Raw genomic sequence first — 21,380 nt, 5'->3', positions numbered from 1 at the left:
GATTTCCAGGTCTGAATTCGGGATTCTTCATAAATCTGTGAAACGGGGGTCAGAGGGAGGGGGCTAAAAAGATTCGAAAATTATTTGACGATTATTGAAAATGATGACAAATCGGTGTCCCAAATAGCACTCGAAAAAATTCGGGACAAAGGATAAAAAATCGGGACTTTGTAGAAATATCAATAGAATCGTGTTTATAAAGCAATGTTATAAATTTTTGTGCATAAAAAGAGAAATGGATGTTTAAAATTAAATTATATTTTTTTAGGCAAATCATAACGATATGTGTTGACGTTCGATTTTGCGAAATCTTTACATAAAATAAACTTTAAATGTTATTTGATCTTGAAAGAAACATTTTTTGAAAAGTTTGGGAGGCTATAAAGAGTTAATGTGGAGATTATGTAATATGGGTTATTCTATATTTGATATAGGAGTAATATAAATATTGGAAGAAAGGATATAGACGTGACGATACACGACGACAGTCGATACGAATGATAAGAAATTGTTTTTCATGTGTGAAAAGAAATTTTATTGATAACGTAGAGACGTTTGAGTATGTATATAAATTGTGTGTATAAAAGTATAAAAAATAAATAGCGACAGCGTCGTCATTTTCTTAAGGACAATGAATCGATCGCGATGTGCACTCTCGACAATGGAGCTCTGTTAATTAGGCTTCTTATGTTATCACGAATGTTATCACGATATAATACAAACGAGTCAAACCGACTCTGTGACAGAGAATGTAAAATATTAACGAAGTTGCAGTTGCTATCAAATACTCTCTGCGAGATGAAGTAGAAACTTAAAATACCTTCTCTCTCTCTCTCTCTCTCTTTCTCGTTCCGTTGCTCGCTTATCAAGATCAGAGTCCCATTGATCAAAATAGGATTATTATTATTTACTCGTTTATTTTTACTCGAGCCCGAAGAATGATATCGCGCGCTCAACCGGAATGTTTTAACAGCAGCGAGGAAACGTCACAAGTCGTAATCTCGATCGGTGTTTTTCATCGACGTGTTGCGTGTTTTCGGAATCCACGCTTGCGTCAGAGATACTTCTCTCATACTGCGAGAAGTTGCGCGAAGGCTCCGGCCGTGAGTACTTACGCTACGCTAATTAATGCGTAATTGATCGCCGCGAGCTGTCCGCGACGCGTCAGTGTCCTTCTCGATGAGCGCGAGCGCGCGGCATTTGTCTCTCGAATATGCTCGCGCCATTATCTTAAATTACTTTCGCGCGGCCTCGTTCGCGAGGAGACCACTCCTCGCGCGCGACAGTCGATTTATAATCTACGCTAATCGTCCCTAATTGACAGAGAGTCGGTAGGCGAATGGGGCCAATCGCGTGCGACGCTATCACGTACAACTCTCGAGAGCCTCTCATAGTCGGCTCATAAATATTATACATTCCGCGCGACTTGCCCAGTCAGACGCTTGGACGATGTCTAGGACGATTTCTGTTTGAATGATAAATTAGGGACCTCCTGGAGTCGTCACGCGACGGCTCATGTATTTTCGGAGGAATCTTTTTAACAGGAAAATAAGTTCTGATTCACCATTATGTGTGAATGAATACCAATCCAGCTATAGAATCTGAAATTAATATATGAATCTTTGCCGTCTCGTTTCGTGTGGCAGTGATCGACCATGTCGTTTATCTGCGACTTGCTTGTTGAATATTTTCTGAATTCACATTCTTGCTATTAATGTCCCGCTCATCGAAACATATTCTCAGTATAACGCAGATGAAACGTTTTAATACGGAAGAAATATTGTAATGAAAATTATGATAAAATTTTTGTAATCTTAGGCCATATATAATTATGACAGATGTTATTGTATTTTTATTGAAAAGTGAATAAATCTTAAAAAATTATTGTCTGGGTCCTTAATAAACAGAAAATATTTTGAAAATCTGATAGCAGATTCATAATCAGCGACCTAAAAACTCCTAGATACTGAATTTTAGGGAAAATAATTCATTGTGAAAATTCGTGCAACAGAGTGTAGATTTGTATAGCGACATTTTTCAATATATTTGAAACATTCTAAAAAATGTGCCCATCACTTTCGGGACAAATAATTTATATTTTCCGTTTATTGAGAACTTAGATAACAATTTTTTATTCACTTTTCGTGAGGAGGTCAAAATTAACACTTTTTAAACACTCTCCTTTATACAATTTCGATATAGTTGAACCAAACAACGTTGTAGAAAGAAATATGATTCTAACTTTAATTTTTCACTACAATATATAATTAAATTTTGTTACAATATTTTCTCCGTATGCAAATATAAATTTCGGAATTTCCGTGTCGATCGTGCAAGTCGTATTGGTTCGTCATTAATCCGAATTATGTTAAATTATTGCTCTCTACAATCGACGCAATCAGTATTTTCTCAAGTCTTTGTTAAATCTGTCGGTTCAAAGAGCTGGCGAATTCGTCTCTAATTATGAACCGTTTCACTTTTGCATCAACTTTTCATAAATAATCTTGTATACACAAAATAATACGCACGCACGCATACACACATATATTTGAGTCTTTGACGCGAATATTCGGTATATTATATCGGAACGTCGTTGTGCCACTGTTGCGACAAACATTTTCATACAAATTCTCTCAGTCAATGTTCTCGTTTTTCATAGGTTCCAAGCGAATCGTCGGCAACACTTTCCGCGAACAGAGTTACGGAGGATCCAATATAATATACAAAACCGACGTTCCATTTCCTCGTATCGAAGCTACCTTCCGTTAACACGTTTCTCTCGCTAGTTCTTCCATGATCACTTCCTCGTGAATCAACGTCTGCGATTACTCCGCCGTGATTCGGAGAATCGGGATGAATCTCTCTCTCTCTCTTTTCATGGTAACGTGAATCACGACCCACGTAATCCGGAATGACACGGTATTACGAGGGAGTAGCCCATTATTTCATGCCGTGATATCCAGCGAGCTTACAGCTCGCTTTGTTCCTTGGTGACGTCGTGTAAACAACAAGTGTAGTTTCACCGTGTTCCTCGAGTTACTTTTCGGCTATCAACCGATTGTTCAGCATCGCGCCGACGGATCCGAGTGGATCCGAAAGCTCGTCTTCTACGCCGGCGCCTGCACCACTGGTCGTTGCGTTGGCACCGAGATTACGTAGATGTCGAGCTTCTCGCCGGACGTCTTGTCCACGATCTCGCCGTAGTTGACGGAGTCGTACGGTGGCGGAGCGAACAGATGATAAGGCGGCGGCGGGGTCTCCGCGACGCCGCGCGAGCTTATCACCTCGGTAGGCTGCGCGTACGGCATCGCGAGGGGTCGTGCGGCCCGTCGGCAGCACCATTCGGAGCAGCTGACGATGAGGAAGAACGCCACCAGGCCGCCGAACGAACCGATGTACCAGACTATCGACCACGGGTCCAACGGGTTTTGCGGGTCGCTCTTGACTATAACAAAGTAGGAACCTGTGAGGGAGTCGTTCGTTAATAATAATAATGATCGGGAATTGCGTTCGTCGGATAGCTACGTGCATGCGAGAAAATGCTATCGTTCGCACCTGACGTTTCGCGAAAACGCGTTAGCAATCTGCGGTTTCCCCTCGCATATCGACCATGAGATCCTATTTTTTCATATTAATCTTATCATTTCGCGTTAATGAGTCTATTAATGAGAAAATTTTATATCTAAAGGGAGGGAGATAGATAGATAGATGGATGGATAGATAGATAGAGAGAGAGAGAGAGAGCGGAGGAGCAATTAAAAAAATAGGAGATATTTAGGTTGATTCTTTATTAACCCTTTGCAGTGAGACGTTCCACTTTTTCTCCCATTTTTTAATATTTCTGCTGCATTTACTTTTAATTATTGATAGAATTATACGATTTATACTTATAAGAGTCTAAACTATTACTTTTGCATAATAATTTTAATTAATTATATGATATACTATTAATTACAAGCAACTAAAAATAAAAAAGTGGTTCTTCTCGAATTAATTCAATCACTGAGTCTGTATTATTCAGTAATTAAGACATGTGATTTACTTTTCAGTTCAATTACCGATACAATTGGCATTATCTAACATATTATTAAAATTGCAATTGATATTTATTAATTATTTAATCTCTTATTATTTTTCGATCGTTGACAAACTAATATTTTATATAAACGTGAGTTTTATTAATAATTTTATCAAATATTTGTTAATAAAAATGTAAAACTGATCGTACTCCCTTATTGATTCAGTCATTAGGACATTTACCTTAAGATGATAATTTATTATATGCCGCGCGTTTTCTAAAAATTATTTTTTTAAAGGATTACTGCAAAGCTCGCTGGATGATCAATATCGGTGATCTTTCGACGGAGAATCATGAATAGAAACATGATATATTTTCTGACTTGTTTACATGAGATCCAAGCGGCAAAAACTATCGCCGGACACTGATCTCGAAACGCGAAAGGCGTAAACAGACGTGTCTTTACTTGCGAGACGCGTACTCTTTTGTTTGCGCTTCGTGATGCCGTCCACGATGGAAATACGACGCGACGCGACGAACCGCGAATCTCAAGTTATCTTGACGTTGAGTTGCGCTATTCGCCGCGAAAACTCATCTCGGCGGAACATTAATGCACGTTTCTACCGACGTCGATTAAACCTTAACCCGAATTATGATATCTTTGTTTGAATAGTGTTTAAGATCTAATTAAATGTTTTATCTACGTTGATAGAAACGGTTGATGGAAGAGAAAACGACGTTATTTATTTATTTCTTAACAGAGTGTCCCAAGAGAGTCTGCAAGTGCGCGTGAGGATATTTCGTTAAGGGAATGCCAAAATGGATGACAAATTCGAAAAATATCGATAACGTAGAGATAATCATCACTACAGAGATATGCAATATTGTTTGTACATATAGATCTTGTATAAATATATGTTGTTTCGTTTTATCACGTTGGTAGGAAATATAAATAAGGTAAATGTCCCAATAACTGAACTAAGAAAGCATGATTAGTTTTGCATTTTTATTAATAAGTAATTGATGAAGTTGTAAAGAAAACTAACGTTCATATAACTTCAGCGATTGAGAAATAATAGGAAATAAAATAATCTATAAATATCAGTTATAGTTTTAATAAGATACATTAAATAATGCCAGTTGTATCAATAATTGAACTGAGAAATGAATCATGTCCTAATTACTGAACAATACAGGCTTAGTAATTGAATGGTCATTAAATAATATTATAAATTTCAGGGCATATATAAAGAAATGTCTTTCAACAAAATTTTAAAGATTTTTTTTTTAAATACTAGATACAAATATATTTTTAATATTTCAATCATTTAATCATCATACTTTATATAGCAATCTTTCCGCAAACTTTCCGTGTACTTTTACATTCCGAGCTTTTACATTTAGTTGTAAAGATATGTAGAAATGTACCTTAAAATTTATATAGTGGAGCAAATGTGATACATACAAGCTACAGAACTTTCCTTTCAAGTACATTTTTACGTCAATTAGCAGCCCGAGATGTTAATTTTAAAATTTTTTATTGTTTTCATTAAATATTGAGCAATGCTCCAATTAATTCCATAACGAAATTGTTTGCTGTTCTATATTATCGACCATTTGTTGCGGATATTAGTATCTTATTAAATTAGCAAAACTATTTTTCTCAGTGTAATACAACTTCGTAGAAAAAAGTTAGTTCTGTCAGTTCTTTGTCAGAAAAAATTCGATTCCAGCATCCTCTTAATTTCAGTAATGATTGAAATTTGTTACGTTCTTTTGCTAAAAGAAAGTTATAAACATTGGGGAATTAAATAATGTTCTGATAAGAAATCTAAAACAGTAAGAACAATTTTGTCCCAATTTTTTTACAAACCCGTACAAACCGCGTTAGTGAAAAACAGGGAAGCAGACGAAGAATTAAACGCGCGCGATTTGAAAATGCTGCGTTTGAACGAATCTCTACGCGATCGGTGTTCGCGACACGACGACAATTTTGCACGTATGACACGGTACGATAGTAGCATAAATATCACGCGAGAAGTTTTCGAAACCACACCCCTAGTTTTTTCTTTTCGAGCGGCATACACGAGGCGCGTAATACGTGAGATTCACGGACGAACGTCACAAGCAACGCTACCGATCGCTGTTGATGCGTGATGCGTACGTGACGACGAACGCGGGACTCGATGTAAATGAAGATGAAGAACGACTGCGCATCTGCATAAATCCTTGGCACGTGTGACAGTGTTTGCTCTATGCAGTCGAGATTTTAACGCGCGCTGGAAGATCGCGAGCTTCGTTTTTTATGGATCTCATTTTTCGCCTCGCCTTACTCGACCTTGCAGGCGATAAACTCTACCATTTTCAAGGTACTTACGCTTTAATACGATTTCTATCATATGTTATTACTCGTCCCCTTTTAGATTTGTTCCCGACATCTCATCTCGCCATATACATACTTATATAGGGTGTTTTAAAACAACCTCAGAAGTTCTGAACGAAGTTCGTTTTGCGATGTTCGCAATAATTATCGAGACATTGGTTAAAAAAGATTTGTGAATGATCACGCGAAATATGATAGATGAGCTGTAGTGGCGACATCTACCTTCGTGTGCTTGTACATTAGATCAAATAAAAAAGCTTTTTACCTTTTCTTAATAACTTTGTAGATTTTTAGTTATTAATTAGAAAATATTAATATTTTATCGCGAGCGACCAATTTTCTTTAATTAATAATTAAAAATCTACAAAATTATTAGGAAAACGGTAGAGAACTTTTTTGTTCAGTTTGACCTAATGTACAAGCACACGATGGCAGGCACTACGAGAGCTTTGGAGATTGCTCTGCGACACTCTGTATATGTTATAGTCAAAGTCCGTAGCGCGGACTCTTACGATTGACTGATCAATGTGCGGAACAACCAAACGATTTGATCAAAGTCCGAAATATAGTTTTGTGTTTCGGCTTTTGACTTAGTTGTTCCGCACATTCACCAGTTAGTCCTAGGAACGCTACAGGTTTTGACTATAACATATATATCTAAAGAAACAGTGGACTGCGGATATTTGTGTATATAATTTTTCGATTTTGCCGTAACAATTAATAATCATTCGATTCAGTACGCTTACACAATAAAGAAATTAAATAAGATTTTTTATCGTTACTGTTACACACACAGTTTTCCTGCTACAAAACTTTTTACGTTCGCTAGTATTTAATTAGCGCCAACAAGCGGAATTCACTGCGTGAAATCGTCTGCGACATCATTAAATTGCGAGTAACATTGAGTTGACAAAAAATGCTCTAAGCAAGAACCGAGTATGATTATGTTAAAACATATAGCTGTTGTATAATCGTCACGTAATGATTACCTGCGATCGATGAGTGCAAATTTATTGGATTCGTAAAAGTCGCTCGACTTGTTCACGTTTGCCGTAACACGACGTATACGGTATGCATACGCTTCACGGTCGATTGACGTGAACTTGACACAATGCCGGAGGAAAAAAATTGCGGGCAAGTCAACAATGCAATTTGATATCGCGAGAAGCAAAGCGGCAACAAGTATATAATTGCTAATGAATCCTAGTAGGTCATAGGTCGCGAGTCGATAAAAAGAAATTATGCATTTGGATTTTCCTGAAGGCCTAATGTCAATGCAGGAGACGCGACGAGTATAAAAAAGCACTGGATTGGAAAGGGAAAAACAGGACGACAAGAAAACGGCAAAAATTTCGCACGAATGACGCAGGAGCTTCGCAGAACCGGGATAACGGGAACGATTCTGACTCGTGATACGCGACGATTCATAATTAAGCGCGAATAATCGTGAAAACGTTGTTTTCGCGTGGTTATTTCTGCATGAAAGCAATATAAATCCTTACCATCCTTGGTTCTTTCTTTCTGCATGTTATTCTCTCTCTCCTCCTCGTTGTACTCGATCACGTAGACTGTCTCCTCATCGTCGTTGTCGTCGTTGTCGTCGTCGTCGTCATCGAATTTCGAGACGACCGAGTGACGGTTGTCGTTCACGCCGCGAGTCATTTTATTGCTCTCCATCAGTCTTTCAGCGCCGAAACTGTAGCTCGATACCGCGTGAGCTGCAACAAATCGCGATCGATTAGTCGGACGTGCTCAACTTTATCGCACGAATGCACGTATTATTCACCTCGCGTAGCCTATCGTGCGTTCTCTTCGTGCAATTTTAAACCGACCGACTTAAAATTGCGACACAGCTTACGGAGTGTCTCGCAATTATAACAGTTAATTTTAGTAGCGTATTCTGGAACTTGATCAGAATTAAAAATCTTGTTGCGAAAATCGAGAAGATCGCCTTGGTTTATTTATTTCAATTGAAAACGAACTGGATAAGAACTATATACTCTGGATTATACTCTCTAAATCATAATCAATATATTTCTCATTGAAATGTTGTGCTTATAACTATACGGAAAGAATATTAACAATTTCTGCTGACTGCAGGCGTCACTATTGCATCTCATCTGTTGTGTCGCACGCGATAATACGTTAATGTTCTTTGATTAATAATTAAAAAATCTACGTGGTTATTTGCAAAATGATATGGAATTTTTTTGTTCGATCTGATTTACAAGCACACGACTGCAGGCATCGTTGTCGCAGCTCATCTGCTATATCGCGCGCGATTATTCGTCAATCTTCTTTATTATCCTTTGAATCTACATGTACATAAAGTATGGGACACATTTTGCGTCAGACACCCTGTGTATTTTCTTGGAATGATTTTTATGGAAGAATGTGATTACATTCGCGAGCAAATGTAATTGTTTTTGTACAATAAAAACGGATTCACGATGGACCAGTCAATTTTCGATTACACAGACCTGCAAATTTCAGACCAGAGTAACCAGACCAGACCAGACTAAGAAGCAGAGTACGTGATTCCGAAGGTTTTTGACGTGCTGAAACTGAATCCGTCATCCAAATTTTTTCATCACGTCAGAATTCGGAGATGTCTTAACCTAAAAGTGTTAAAATAGCTATTTTTTGGTGTTTTTAAATATATGTATCTCTGAAATCTATTATATAGATGATAAAAGTTTAATAAAAAAAAAAAAAAATGTCATGTAATCAATATTAATGGAAGTCATTATTGTTACACCGTTTATGGTAAAGATCATTTATATTTCTAAACATCAAATCGTTAAAAAACCAGCGCTTTTGAATTTTTTATGTAAATTAGTATATAAAAATTTCTGGTCGCTCTAACATTAAATCTATTGCCCAAATTCAAGTAAAATTCAAAACGGCGGATAAAAAATAGTCAATGAAAAAATACATGCAAATTTGAAAATATACAACTTAAGTTATTTAAAGGCTATTGAATTTTACTATTTGGACAGAGTAGATTTCAAGTTAGAGACCAAAAGTTTTTTTATACTAATTTATGTAAAAAATTCAAAGGCGTTTTTTAACGATTTAATGTTGAGGAATATAGTGACCTTTACCATAAACAGTGTAACAATAACGATTTCCGTTGATACTGATTTTATCATTTTTCTTGATTAAATTATCATCTTTTATAGATTTTTTCATGCAGAATCCGTTGTCCAAATTAATATATAACTTATCATTTCAGAGTTATATACATTTAAAAACGCTAAAAAATAGTCATTTTAACATTTTTAGATTAAAACATCTCCGAATTCTGACGTATTGGAAAAATTTGGATGACGAATTCGGTTTCAGCACGTCAGAAACCTTTGGAATCGCGCACTCTTGGATCTGAGAAAAATTTTTTTGCAAGCCTGTGTTATTTCAGATTGACTTGTTTTTTTTCGAGTAATTGCGTCGATTATCCGCGAAACATCGCGAAAATAACTGCGTTGTATCATAGAGCGGACAAATAACTGCCGCCAGCAGGAACGCAGCACCGCTGTGTACGTTGACGTCGACATTGTCGCGGTGTACATATTTTATCGTTCCTAAGAAGCATCGCGTATCCACTTTACGTCGCTCTGCGCTGATAAACTCTTCGCGCGAACTTTCGAACTTTAAAACGGAAGTCTGTTTAAAGTCTTCGCGTGCAGGCGCCTCCTCGTGAAAACGACTCCTTCTGTCGCGCGGGCGTTGTTTGAAGTTCTACCTGGCGTCTGGGAGAAACGGCCGAGGTACATCGTATTTACGGAGACACCGACTTGATCGAAATATTCGCGAAATTCTGCTCGGCGGCAAAATCGAGATAAATCGCCGACGATAACGACGAATAATGGTCGACGGCGTCTAGCGACGACGGTAAATCATTGCACATTGCCAAAGTATTGCATTCAGGTTGTTATTAAGAAGGATTAAGCCATTCGCAAACCTATTGTTCGGCCGTCAATAACTGTCGATAATTCGCAGTCGGTTTTGCCGGAAGTATCGAGACATTATAATAGCCTTTTAGTCATCGCATTACAATAGCATTCTAATCATCGTTTTTAGTCATCGAGAATTCGAGGTTCCCAGCCAATTAAGTCTCAGAGATGATAGAAGTCGGATACAGGATTTTGCATTTAATGAATTGCGCGCTGACTTCTCGTTCTAACAGCCACGAGTGCGCAATCTAAGACTAAGATGTGACGATAATCGATTATCGTATTTTCACGTGTTTTCCTTCCGTGAGGCACGATACGATGTTCGTTATGCATCTACACGCACGCGCACGTTATCGGAAGATACACACGCGTAGCTCACGTCGAGCTTTAACGCGAGACGTTTTAACGATCCGCGTAGATTCGAAATACCGACAGTTTCGTCGATTCACGAAACTACAGTTCTCTCGTGGCGTAATGCAAAAGTTGCTGACTTTCGTACACGTGCCGTTATGCGTTCTCTTGTACGTAGAATAAATCTGAGAAATTTAATAGACGGATATTAGAGAAGTGACGAGAAAGATGGGTAAAATGAACCGATTTTAATCTAATAAATGTAATGTAAATTATACATGTAATCTTGTGTTTTTTAAGTCGCTGAATACGATGATAGCATTTGTATCCGTCTAAATCCATGGAAAAGTAGTTAAAATTCGTCTTAAAGGGATCGAGATAAGTCACTTTTAAAAGTAATTCAACGACGATTTTGTTCAAATTATGTAATCATTTGTATTATAGTTTAGATTCATAATTTTTTCATTGAAAACCAAGGAAATTGAAACCACACTTTAAAATGAAATCTCATATGGTTTATAGCACTATTAGTTTTGTGCTTGAACTCGAATTGCCCTTTTTTCTATTTTTTGATTAAAATAAAACACTTCAGAAATACTAAATCTAATATAGGGAAATCAATATGATATGCACATACGCTTTATTGATTTCGTTATGTTAGATTTAGCATTTCTGAAATTTAATTTTAAAGTGTTTCCTTTTTGTTTTGTTCAGTAAAAAAAGTTATAAAACTAAACTATAACAATTCTTCAAAATTTTTCTGTTTAGAGCATCCACACTTTTGGTATGTATAAGTTGCGGAGTTTTGGATTGGGCAAATATTGCAAATATTACGCTAACTGACAGCTTGAGATTTTATATTAAAACTTTTTTTTTCGTTTTCGTCACATATTGAAGAATGCTTTATTTATTTTTGCACGTACTTTCATGGCGTAAAAATATTTTCTATACAACCAATACGACGTGAACTTTGTAAAAAATGTTAGTATTTTGTTGACGTTTTCAGCTGTAGGATCCCCTTTAAGGCGAATTTTGATTACTTTTCCACGAGTTCAGACGGATAAAAAGGTTATCATCATGTTCAGCGATCTAAAAAACGTAAGATCACATGTACAATTTACGTTATATTTTCTAAGCCAAAATCCGCACATTTTATTCATCGTCCTTTAACAAGGAGTATAAGTAAGAAAATAAGTGAAAAATCTTTTCTTAAGTACACTGTCGAGAATATCAGCGTTAGTGATGCAGCGGCAACAGCGGCAATCGGTGAATGATGCGATTATAACAGTAGCTCTTGTCACAAGTGTGCTCTTTATTACATCGCTTTTAAATGTTCTAATCAAGCTACTATAAAATTGCAATCCGACCGTGAAAATTAATACAAGATATTTCACTTTTCATTGTCACTCAAGTATAAAATTTAATCGAATCAGTTATCCGCGAATTATTTTCCAAAAATCATTTTCCAAAACTACCAATTTTAAGTCCGAGACGCGTTTAAATTATTCAACATGTATGAATCTGTAATAAGATAAAACGAATCGATTGCTACATTATACGAATGTCAAATGTACTTAGTTCCGTTTGCAATTAATTAACAATCGAAAGATGACGGGGATGTTGGACGCGTTAATTTCTGGAAATTACGTTGAGGATTATTTAATTGATTAAACGACGAGCAAACGCACGGTCTAATTAATTGCGCGTGCAGTGAGTCGTTTGACGCGCGTTTTTCAATGTCGCATCGGCACCGTGGTGATAACGTTGTTTGCTCCATCAACAATTAACCGGGCTTTTACGTAACTGAATAATTGGCATCGGCGCTTTGACATTGCTGTCCGTGTCTATCGACATTTCTATTCAAACGCGACGTACTATTAATACATTCTGTATCGATATTGTTCGTGAAGAGCGAGAAACAGAAGCGGGAAGGCCAGCGAAGATACGATTGATACGAAGAAAGACCGTGTTTACGTCGTTGAGGCTCTTGTTTTTTCTTTTGTCGCATTGAATTACAAAGCAGTAATGTATCTCTCGGCACACTCGGCACAAAGTTACACTGTTATAGAGCGCAGCATAATACGCTTGAGATGTACCTGAAATATCTGATTTTCTTATGAAACATACATTCCTTATTCTGAACTTGCTTCTATCGATAAAAATTTCTCCAAGAGTCCAATTTTTCAAATTCAAATTCAAATACAAGTTCAAATTCAGATCTAAGTTTATAAGTTATTCACACATAAACAAATCAGATATATTGTTAGAACAGAGTTTAAGTGGAAGTGCAAGTTACTATTGAAAAATCGGGCTTAAATGTGATTTATAAGCCTTCTGATTGATTTATCAATAGTTGTTATTTGAAATCTGTCTCAAGTGAGATACATGAAAAAGAAAAGATGTGAATATAACCAGAAATATTTAGTTGCGAGCAACATGGTTGCATCACTCTAGTTGTTATCTTTATGTGATAACAATATGGTTGATATGACTCAGTTGCTTTGATACATACAACAAGTACATCAATATACATCAAAACACTGAGAAAAAAGTCTAAAAATTAATAAATTTAATTAAATATAACTTAATTTAATTAAATATTCATTTTGGTGGATACACCACAGCACCACTAACAGCATATTTGTTTAAATATAAATTATTTCATTTAATTTTATTTCGAATAAATCATTTTATATATTTCAAATAAATTTCTTTTTATGAAAAAACGGAGGTTTCTTTAAGGTTCCAAAAAGATGTATTCTCTTATTTGAAGAAATATTTTATATTAATATAAGTAAATACGCTGTTAATATAGTATAACAAATAAATATATATATTAAAGTTAGAGTGATATAAATTAGGATGAGTTAAGTTTTTTGAATTTGCGTGGGCCTGGCAGAAAAAAGAATGGAAACTCCCTGCCGTCACTACATGTACTGTTTCTATTATATATATCAGTAAATAATGTCTTTCAGCACAAACGTTAACTATAAGATTTTTAAAATTCTGCTAATAACTGCTTTATTAAGCAATGAGGGACGATTCTCGGATAATTATTTCGAACTGTGGCCTCGACGATATATGTTGACTAAATCGTGTGGTCAAAATTATTTTGCTCTGACTATTTCACGTGGGACAAGACTTGAGTTGCAATTATTAATACGAGAAGCATCTCTTTCAGAAGCATTTTTATCGACAACAGAGAATTCCAAATAAGAGCCATAGTGTATAAACGTGATAAACGTTACGACAAGCGGATGATAGGATCTCTCGTGCATTGAGTGTAGGCGCTATTGTTCGTTCACTAATGGTAATTAGATCATCCGTCGGCCGAGTGACGCAATGCATTGCGATACCGGCGAAAAACAAGCCAATCGACACGAAATCGTAGCCGCGGAACGTCTCGAGTACTTCCGACTCCTCTGCGGCGACCTTCGACGGTATCAGAATCGCTCGACGCGATCGCGCGACCTTCGACTACGCTCGTTCAAGTTCGCGCTTACTCCAGCCTCTCGGCCTCTCGTTCATCGACATCCGATCGGCACGTTCTTGGTAGATTCGAGTCTCTCGTGGGATCGAGCAGCCCGCGCTCTTGTCCCATTAACCCTTAGGTTACGACGTGGGGTCTCGAGAGCATCCCAAGAATAGTTTTTGTACAATATCTTTTGAGAAAAATTTCTTGTTAGTACTAGATATTGCAAGTAGGGGAGACTGGGGCTATATGGCTCCAAGAGTATGTTTTTTGCTCATGTGTTTTCTTTAGTATTTATCTTGAGAGAAAGAGTGATTACACAAAATCGCGAAATGGCTCTTTTAGAACATCAATACTTTTTCCTGAGTTTTATTAAAATCGGAATAATATTGCAGTTAAGAAATAGAAGGAAAAACTGATTTGGTAATAGCAAAGTAAATTTTCGAGTCTCTCGAAATTTTCTACTGATATACTCCATCGTTATTGAGTGAAATTAAGCGATGTGTTACTAGCTAGAATAGAATTTCTTCCAAATGTATGATATACTGTTCCTGATAATAAATACCATTTTCATTCATAAAATGATTGAAATAGAGGATATGGGCAGACAGAGTAAAGTTGGTCCGATAGGAGGGCTGTGGAGAGCTCTCGCGGAGATTTTGGAACTACTAGTCGGAATATATATTTTATATGTGGCCTTCTTTATCTTGCTTTACTGGACAACTGAGTCCAGTACCAGGGCAAGATAGTTATGTTACTGCATATTCGTATTTTGGTTATTACAAAACAATATCTATTAAATAATAATTTTGGTTATTACAAAACAATATATATGCTTAACAGAGGCGTGGTGAGCATTAACATATAGAAGAAGATTGCTTCTATCATGCTTATACAATCAGTCACAACAATTAGTTGTCTAAGAAGTTGTAACTTCGAAATTCTAAGATATAGGACATCTAACCTTGGTCTTTTTTAAACACTTTATTTAAATATTATCTAATGTTTTTGTCATATTTTTCCTTATCTAATAAAAACAACATAAGATCAATCGAGGACAGCGCGCGTAATTTACGTTGATAAAAATAACGACGTAGCCTAAGGGTTAAAGAAGCTTAAGCTTTTTCCTTTGTCTTGAGAAAATGCTTGATTCGCGTGGGGACATGTATAGATCGATAACGCGTGGGAACATATATAGATCGATAAAAAATGATCGTTAATATCGTCCCCAGGAAGAAGAATCTTTTCTAGATACGATCAATGACTGAACGTATCGGTTATCGCAATTCTCGATATCGGTAAACTGAAACGGAATTCCCTATCTGGTTGAATTCCCACGTATTTTTCCACTTGGCGAATATTAAATCTGTACGACTGCGGAATTTCTTGCTTCACCTTGCGCTCGTCTGATAGGAATAAAGTTAAATTTACGGGGCCGAATCTCCGGAGTTGCGTCGGCGGTGAAGTTTCTCGTGGCAAAAAATCACGCGGAACGTGCTACTTTTCTTCGCGATTCTACTCGATGACCCCGACCGCGAGTCTACTCTGTCCCGGCGATGTACGTATGTATGTATGTATGTGGGAGCGCACCTAATTGTACTCGAAGAGCGCGATTGTACTCGAAGAATTGCGGAATTATCTGAAACTTTATCCGCCGGGAAAGTTCTCGCGCTCTGCGAAAACTGCACTTTGTGTCCAAGTCCTGGCGACGCTCCAAGTTTCACGATCGTCGTGTATTATTATCGGAAGTATTGTTAGCTGGTTTAAGAGACGAAGAGTACCGTCGGCCGAATACGTATTTCCTTTTCGTCTGTATCGACACTGATGATAAAAAAAGAAGTGGAGCTCTCCACCAATATCAAAGTCAAGTGTGTGCAGCTCGCCGACGTCATCCGGGCCGCGCATGTAGTCCGGACGGATATCTGTTAACATCGCGACACTTTAAAGAGACTTCAGAAAGAGTTGGAGAGCGCACGGCTCGATGTATGTATCAATTAGCACGTCAATATTTCACGACGTGATTTACACTTCGTTGTGAATCCATCGTCATGTTAGCGATGTTAAACTCCTATTAATGCCTACTTCTACCAATGTCAAATCAACGTTGATAACTCGGTTTGAATTTAAATCCTATTCAGACAAAGACTAAACTCAGGTTAAACTTTAATCGACATAGCTACACTGAGAAAAAAATATTTAAAAATCAACAAATATATTTATTAGACAGATTAACCATTAACATATTTACTTAAAATTTCTCTTCACTTAAACCAAGTATTGTTTATTTAAACCGAGTAAACAATACTCTGTTTAAATGAAGGGAATTTTGTTTTAAGTAAATATGTTAATAGTATCCACCTAATAAATATTTATGAATTTTTAGATACTTTTTTCTCAGTGTAGAAACGTGCATACGGGGATGTTGCATTTAGGAAAATATTCTAACAATAAGAAAAGCAACTATTCAGAGTTCATTTTCCTCCTTTCATATAATGATTGTCTTCAATAAAGAATATTTTCTTGATAATAGCTTTAAGTCCGTATTAATAGTCGTTACTGGAAACTTGTCTCAAGCGAGCTTTTTATATTTGGATTCAGAGTTAGATGAGAGTTTTTCGGTTAAATCACAATTACAGATATAAATTTCTTAGATGTATTACAATTTAATTGAGAAATTTGGATCTAGATCTGAATAAAAATCTGAGTATCTCATATGAGACAAGTTTTAAGTGACAACTATTGATATGAGCCTCAAAGTGTTTACATATTACAAATATGTAACAATATTATAAAAAACTTATTATCATGTACGCAAAAGAAGAATCTATCCTCTTTGCGAGCACATTACATAACTTTGTCGAAGAAAACATTCGAATTTATGTCGTAAGCAAACAGAATTTTTGTTTTAATTTGATACTCTTTATTAAAATGTTAAATTCACTAGAATATAGAACGTATTTTAAACAAATTTAATCCTTATAATGAGCTTACTGTTATAAATTTGCTAATGTAAATTTATGGAATACTTGAAATAAGTGACATTTACTTGAATACACTTTTCTGTATGTGGTTACCAATATAATACAGTTTTATAGTTTGCATTATTTTTCCATCTGGTTGTATAAAATCGCAATCTTTTACAGAGTGAAAGTCGAATGTCGATACGTTAAAGGGTATTCCATATTGTATGAGAAATAAGAAAAATTTTGTATAACAGAGAGTACCTTTTGATGCATTGACATTTGTACTTTCACTCCGTAAAAGAATTTGGGATTCTATGCAATCAGACAGAAAAGTAGTGCAAACTACGAAAGTACATTATGTCGGCAACCACACACAGAAAGGTACGTACTGCATTCAAATAAATGTCACTTGTTTCAAGTATTTCATAAGTTCATATATCCGCAAATATATCCGAAAATTCGCCATAAAGATTAAATTTGTTCAAAGTATGATCTGAATTCTAGTGAGTTTAGCATTTCACAATGAAGAATATTAAACTGTATATATAGAAAAAAAATCCCATTTGTTTATACGAGATAGAATCAAATGCTTTCTTTGACAGAATCTTACAATATTCGTAAAGAGAATACATTCTTCTTTTGAGTACGTATTGCATAATATTTAGCTTCGCCTTAAGGGGATGCTGAAAATTTTACCGACAGAATACTGACATGCAAAGTTTATGTTGTATTAGTTATACAAAATTACGCAATGAAAGTACGTGCAAAAATAAATAGAAAGCATTGTTAAAATAAGTACGTGCAAAAATAAATAGAAGCATTGTTCAATAAGTGACGAAAACGAAAAAAAAATTTTCAAACGTAAAATTTCAAGCTGTTAGTTAACGTAATATTTGTCTAATCAAAAAGTTCTGTAGCTTGTACATATCGAAAGTGTGGATACTTTAGACAAAAAAATTTTGAAGAACACTGTTGCATCTTCTCATTTGAATTCAAAAGTTTAAGAATACCGGAAAAGTTTGTAGAAAGATTTCTACACAGACGTGGTTAGGTTAGAATATGATAATATAAATATGAAAACAAAGTAACACACGTATGTACAAAAAATACGAAAAAATAACGTAATTATGACGATCATCTTTGCGTTATCGACATGTTTCGAATTTGTCATCAACTTCAGCATCCCCTTAACGATATGAATTTTTCGGTGCGCCAGTTTTTCTTGGTAGAGAAACAACCGGGAGATTCGCGTTCTCGGAACGTGTATTCAAATGTAGGAAGTTTCGTCGTAATTGTCTGTTAAGGTTTGCAGGATGTATTCGAGGCTAGACATGCACGCACATACACACCACAAACACATATCTATCTAACGGTTCCTAGTCATTCTTGTACTTCTATATTTAGCAACGTGAGCATTATACGCAGCGATTATATGTTCGTACATCCGTTAACGACTTACTCAACTGGCTGAATGTGAATTCGAAAGACATGAGATAAGGTTCGGGGCCGTTTCAGAGCGTGAAAATTCACGTGGCAATGTGCGATTGTGCGATATATTACAAGTACTGCGATTTTCTTTTCTTAAATCGCAATGCGACACGCAATTGGATCTTTATCGCAAAATCGCGCCTGTAAACCAAAATCACTTGTCATTTTAGTTAAATGTCTGTGCAAATATCGCGCGACTATCTATAATACTTTATATTATCTAATCCAAACTTATATATTTAAAGACAAAATAGGATTATGTCATTATAACAGTTTTGAAATGTTAAGTTGCATTATATTTTTTTATATATATTTTTATATATGTTTTAGAAAATTATCAAAGATTGCTACACTAATAGGTAGCAATAAAAGATAGTCTCTTATTCTTTTATGACAAAAATGTTGTCAATAAATAATTATAATTAATAAAATGTGCAATAACGTATCTTTGTATATTGCGTATTGAAAGTGAATTATTCGAAAATAAACGATAAACAAGTAAAATATTTCCCATTTTGCCCCGTGTAGAAAGTGATATTTTTAAGAAAATATCATTCAACTTTATTATGCTTTCATTTTTAACTATTCTTTCACAGTAAAATTGATCTTATAGTAGATATTTCAAAGAATTGATACAGTACGGAGAGAGAGTTGATTTATTTATTGTTAATATGTTTAACATTTATTGAAATATTACGGTTCCCATCATGCTTCCTTACGATTAAAAATCGCGTTAACGATATAAAATCGCGTGACGACTGAAAATCGCTGTTTCGATTTCAAATCGCTGTTTCAAAATTGAGTGTGAAATAAACTTGTGATGCAACATATTGCATTCATTGCGATTCTTAAGAAGATTGTATCGCGATACACAATTTTATAAATCGCACATCTTTAGTCGCGATTCTACTTTGCCTACAGGGAGACTAATCCCACACGATACGGCTAATTGGATCTTTCAGATAGACTATTTTCTACACTATTTTCAACAATGATTCCGACAATCATCCGTCACGATAGTTCATCGATATCGACAATAAAAGTGAATCGTAAGATATCGTGATTTTTACCACGACGCTGATAATCGATGCTGTAGTTTCGCAGCATACAGTCGCGAGTTTCCCGATTGAAAATGGTGTCACGACGGGAGCGGGATCACGTCGCTCTCTCTCTCTCTCTCTTTCTCTTTCTCTCGGGTGGACGATTTGGATTATTTAAAAGCCGACTATCGAAAAAGCCGTTGCGTCGCCACCGCTCAGAGACATCGTTGAATTATTACGACGTGCTCTCTTTAACGCGTGGCGTCCCGACACTTTGCTCGACTTAAATTCCCGCGAAGAAAACTTTATCTTCTCCAAATGAGAGACCGCCACTATCATTGAGCAAACTGCGCGTTCAATTAAGCAGCGCGTACCCGATTAAGTAGCGCGTCGTGTATTTTCTCGAAGACACGTAACAGGCGCCACTCTTGTTGTTTCACTTCGTCTTCGTGTCCCACTTAGGCGCGGCGAATTATTCGCGACATCTTGTCTCGACGTTGCGGTTGCAACAATTGCTTAAAAGAGAAAAAAGACAACAGAAATAAACAACAACAAGCAAGCTCCTCGTAATCGGCTGTTGTTCGACGGCGATCACGAAGGATCACTAATTCGCAGACGCGAATGTCATTCTCGGCACCGCGTTACCGCCGACTGATCCAGCAGTGTTTACATGCCCGCAATTGAGACGATCAAGTGCGACATTTTGTTCGCCTAGCAACATCGGATACATCGGCTGGAGAAAAAAGCCGCGGGGTCAAGTGTCCGGTGTAGCCGCCTGATAGCGTGTTTATTGATTAACCGAGATATTTTTCGCGTGTAACAACGCGCGCAGATGGCGACGACGGGGCACAGCGAGCCCGTTAGCTGTCGCTAATCGGCCGGACGATCGAAAGTTTCCTTGCGGCCGATCGCTCTCGTACGCCGGAGAAGTGAACCAAGTCCGTCTCACTTCGGTGGCGACGGCTTCGAGCGAAATTCTCGTCTCGGCGTCCGCACGCGCGCGCACCACAGAGATAAATCTGTCATTCGCACACGGCAATACAAAATTCACGTGGCGGCGCGCATACGGCGCGCGATCTCGGATTTAACCGCACGTGATACGGATTCTTTTAAAAACCGCCCGCGCGTCCGCCCGCCACGCGACCGTCGTTCTCGCGTCACGTTTACGTATCCCTCGCCGATTCGACGCGAGCTGTCGCGATAAAGGTGTCACATATGTGTGTATGTGTGTGTGTGTGTGTGTGTGAGAAGAGAGAGAGAGAGAGAAAGAGGGAGACAGACAGAGACAGAGAGAGAAAGGCAGAGAAAGAGAGAGATTCTTGATTGATTGTTTATTAACGCCTCAGGATATTTCCCTCTAAAAGCGTTAAAAACAATTGTATAGAATGCAGCGGTTTTGAAAGAGAAAAAAGATCAGGATTACTAAAAAACAGTATTTTAGTAATAATAACATTTAGACGTTGCGACTTGATTAATACGGTTAGTTTGTATGAGTGGTGAATGTGTCCTTAATGAGTATTTAACTTTAGTGATTAGTATACGCTTGTGCTAATAAGAAGTTAATTGTAAGAAGTTAAGAAGCTGATCGCTTAAGAAGTTGATTGTAAGTCAATATTATTCACTTGTATATATCTAGTTCCTACTTGTAGTAGGTGAATCTCTATTTTATCTCTTCTGGCACTGGAGAGAGAGAGAGAGAGAGAGAGAGAGAG

General features: G+C 36.7%; 1 protein-coding gene across 2 annotated transcripts in view; it reads right to left on the bottom strand.

Annotated features, from left to right (window-relative positions):
* Positions 1 to 499: 499 nt before the first annotated feature.
* Positions 500 to 21,380, bottom strand: part of LOC116842195 — a 25,126-nt gene continuing 4,245 nt past the window's right edge. The window contains exons 2-3 of one of the 2 annotated variants that reach the window (XM_032811013.1): positions 7,904 to 8,119; positions 500 to 3,463 (exon numbers count right to left, since the gene is read on the bottom strand). In XM_032811013.1, the coding sequence (XP_032666904.1) occupies positions 3,108 to 3,463; positions 7,904 to 8,119 (572 nt within the window). In that variant the 3' untranslated portion in view covers positions 500 to 3,107. The remainder of the gene's footprint in view (positions 3,464 to 7,903; positions 8,120 to 21,380) is intronic. The other variant, XM_032811014.1, reaches the window with a different exon arrangement.

Source organism: Odontomachus brunneus, unplaced genomic scaffold (assembly GCF_010583005.1).
Source record: "Odontomachus brunneus isolate Ranch 3 - 2012 unplaced genomic scaffold, Obru_v1 Obru_scaffold_022, whole genome shotgun sequence".
Classification (NCBI taxonomy): Eukaryota; Metazoa; Arthropoda; class Insecta; order Hymenoptera; family Formicidae; genus Odontomachus; species Odontomachus brunneus.
The sequence above is the reverse complement of the archived record's forward strand: the minus strand, read 5'-3'. Positions and strand labels throughout refer to the sequence as shown.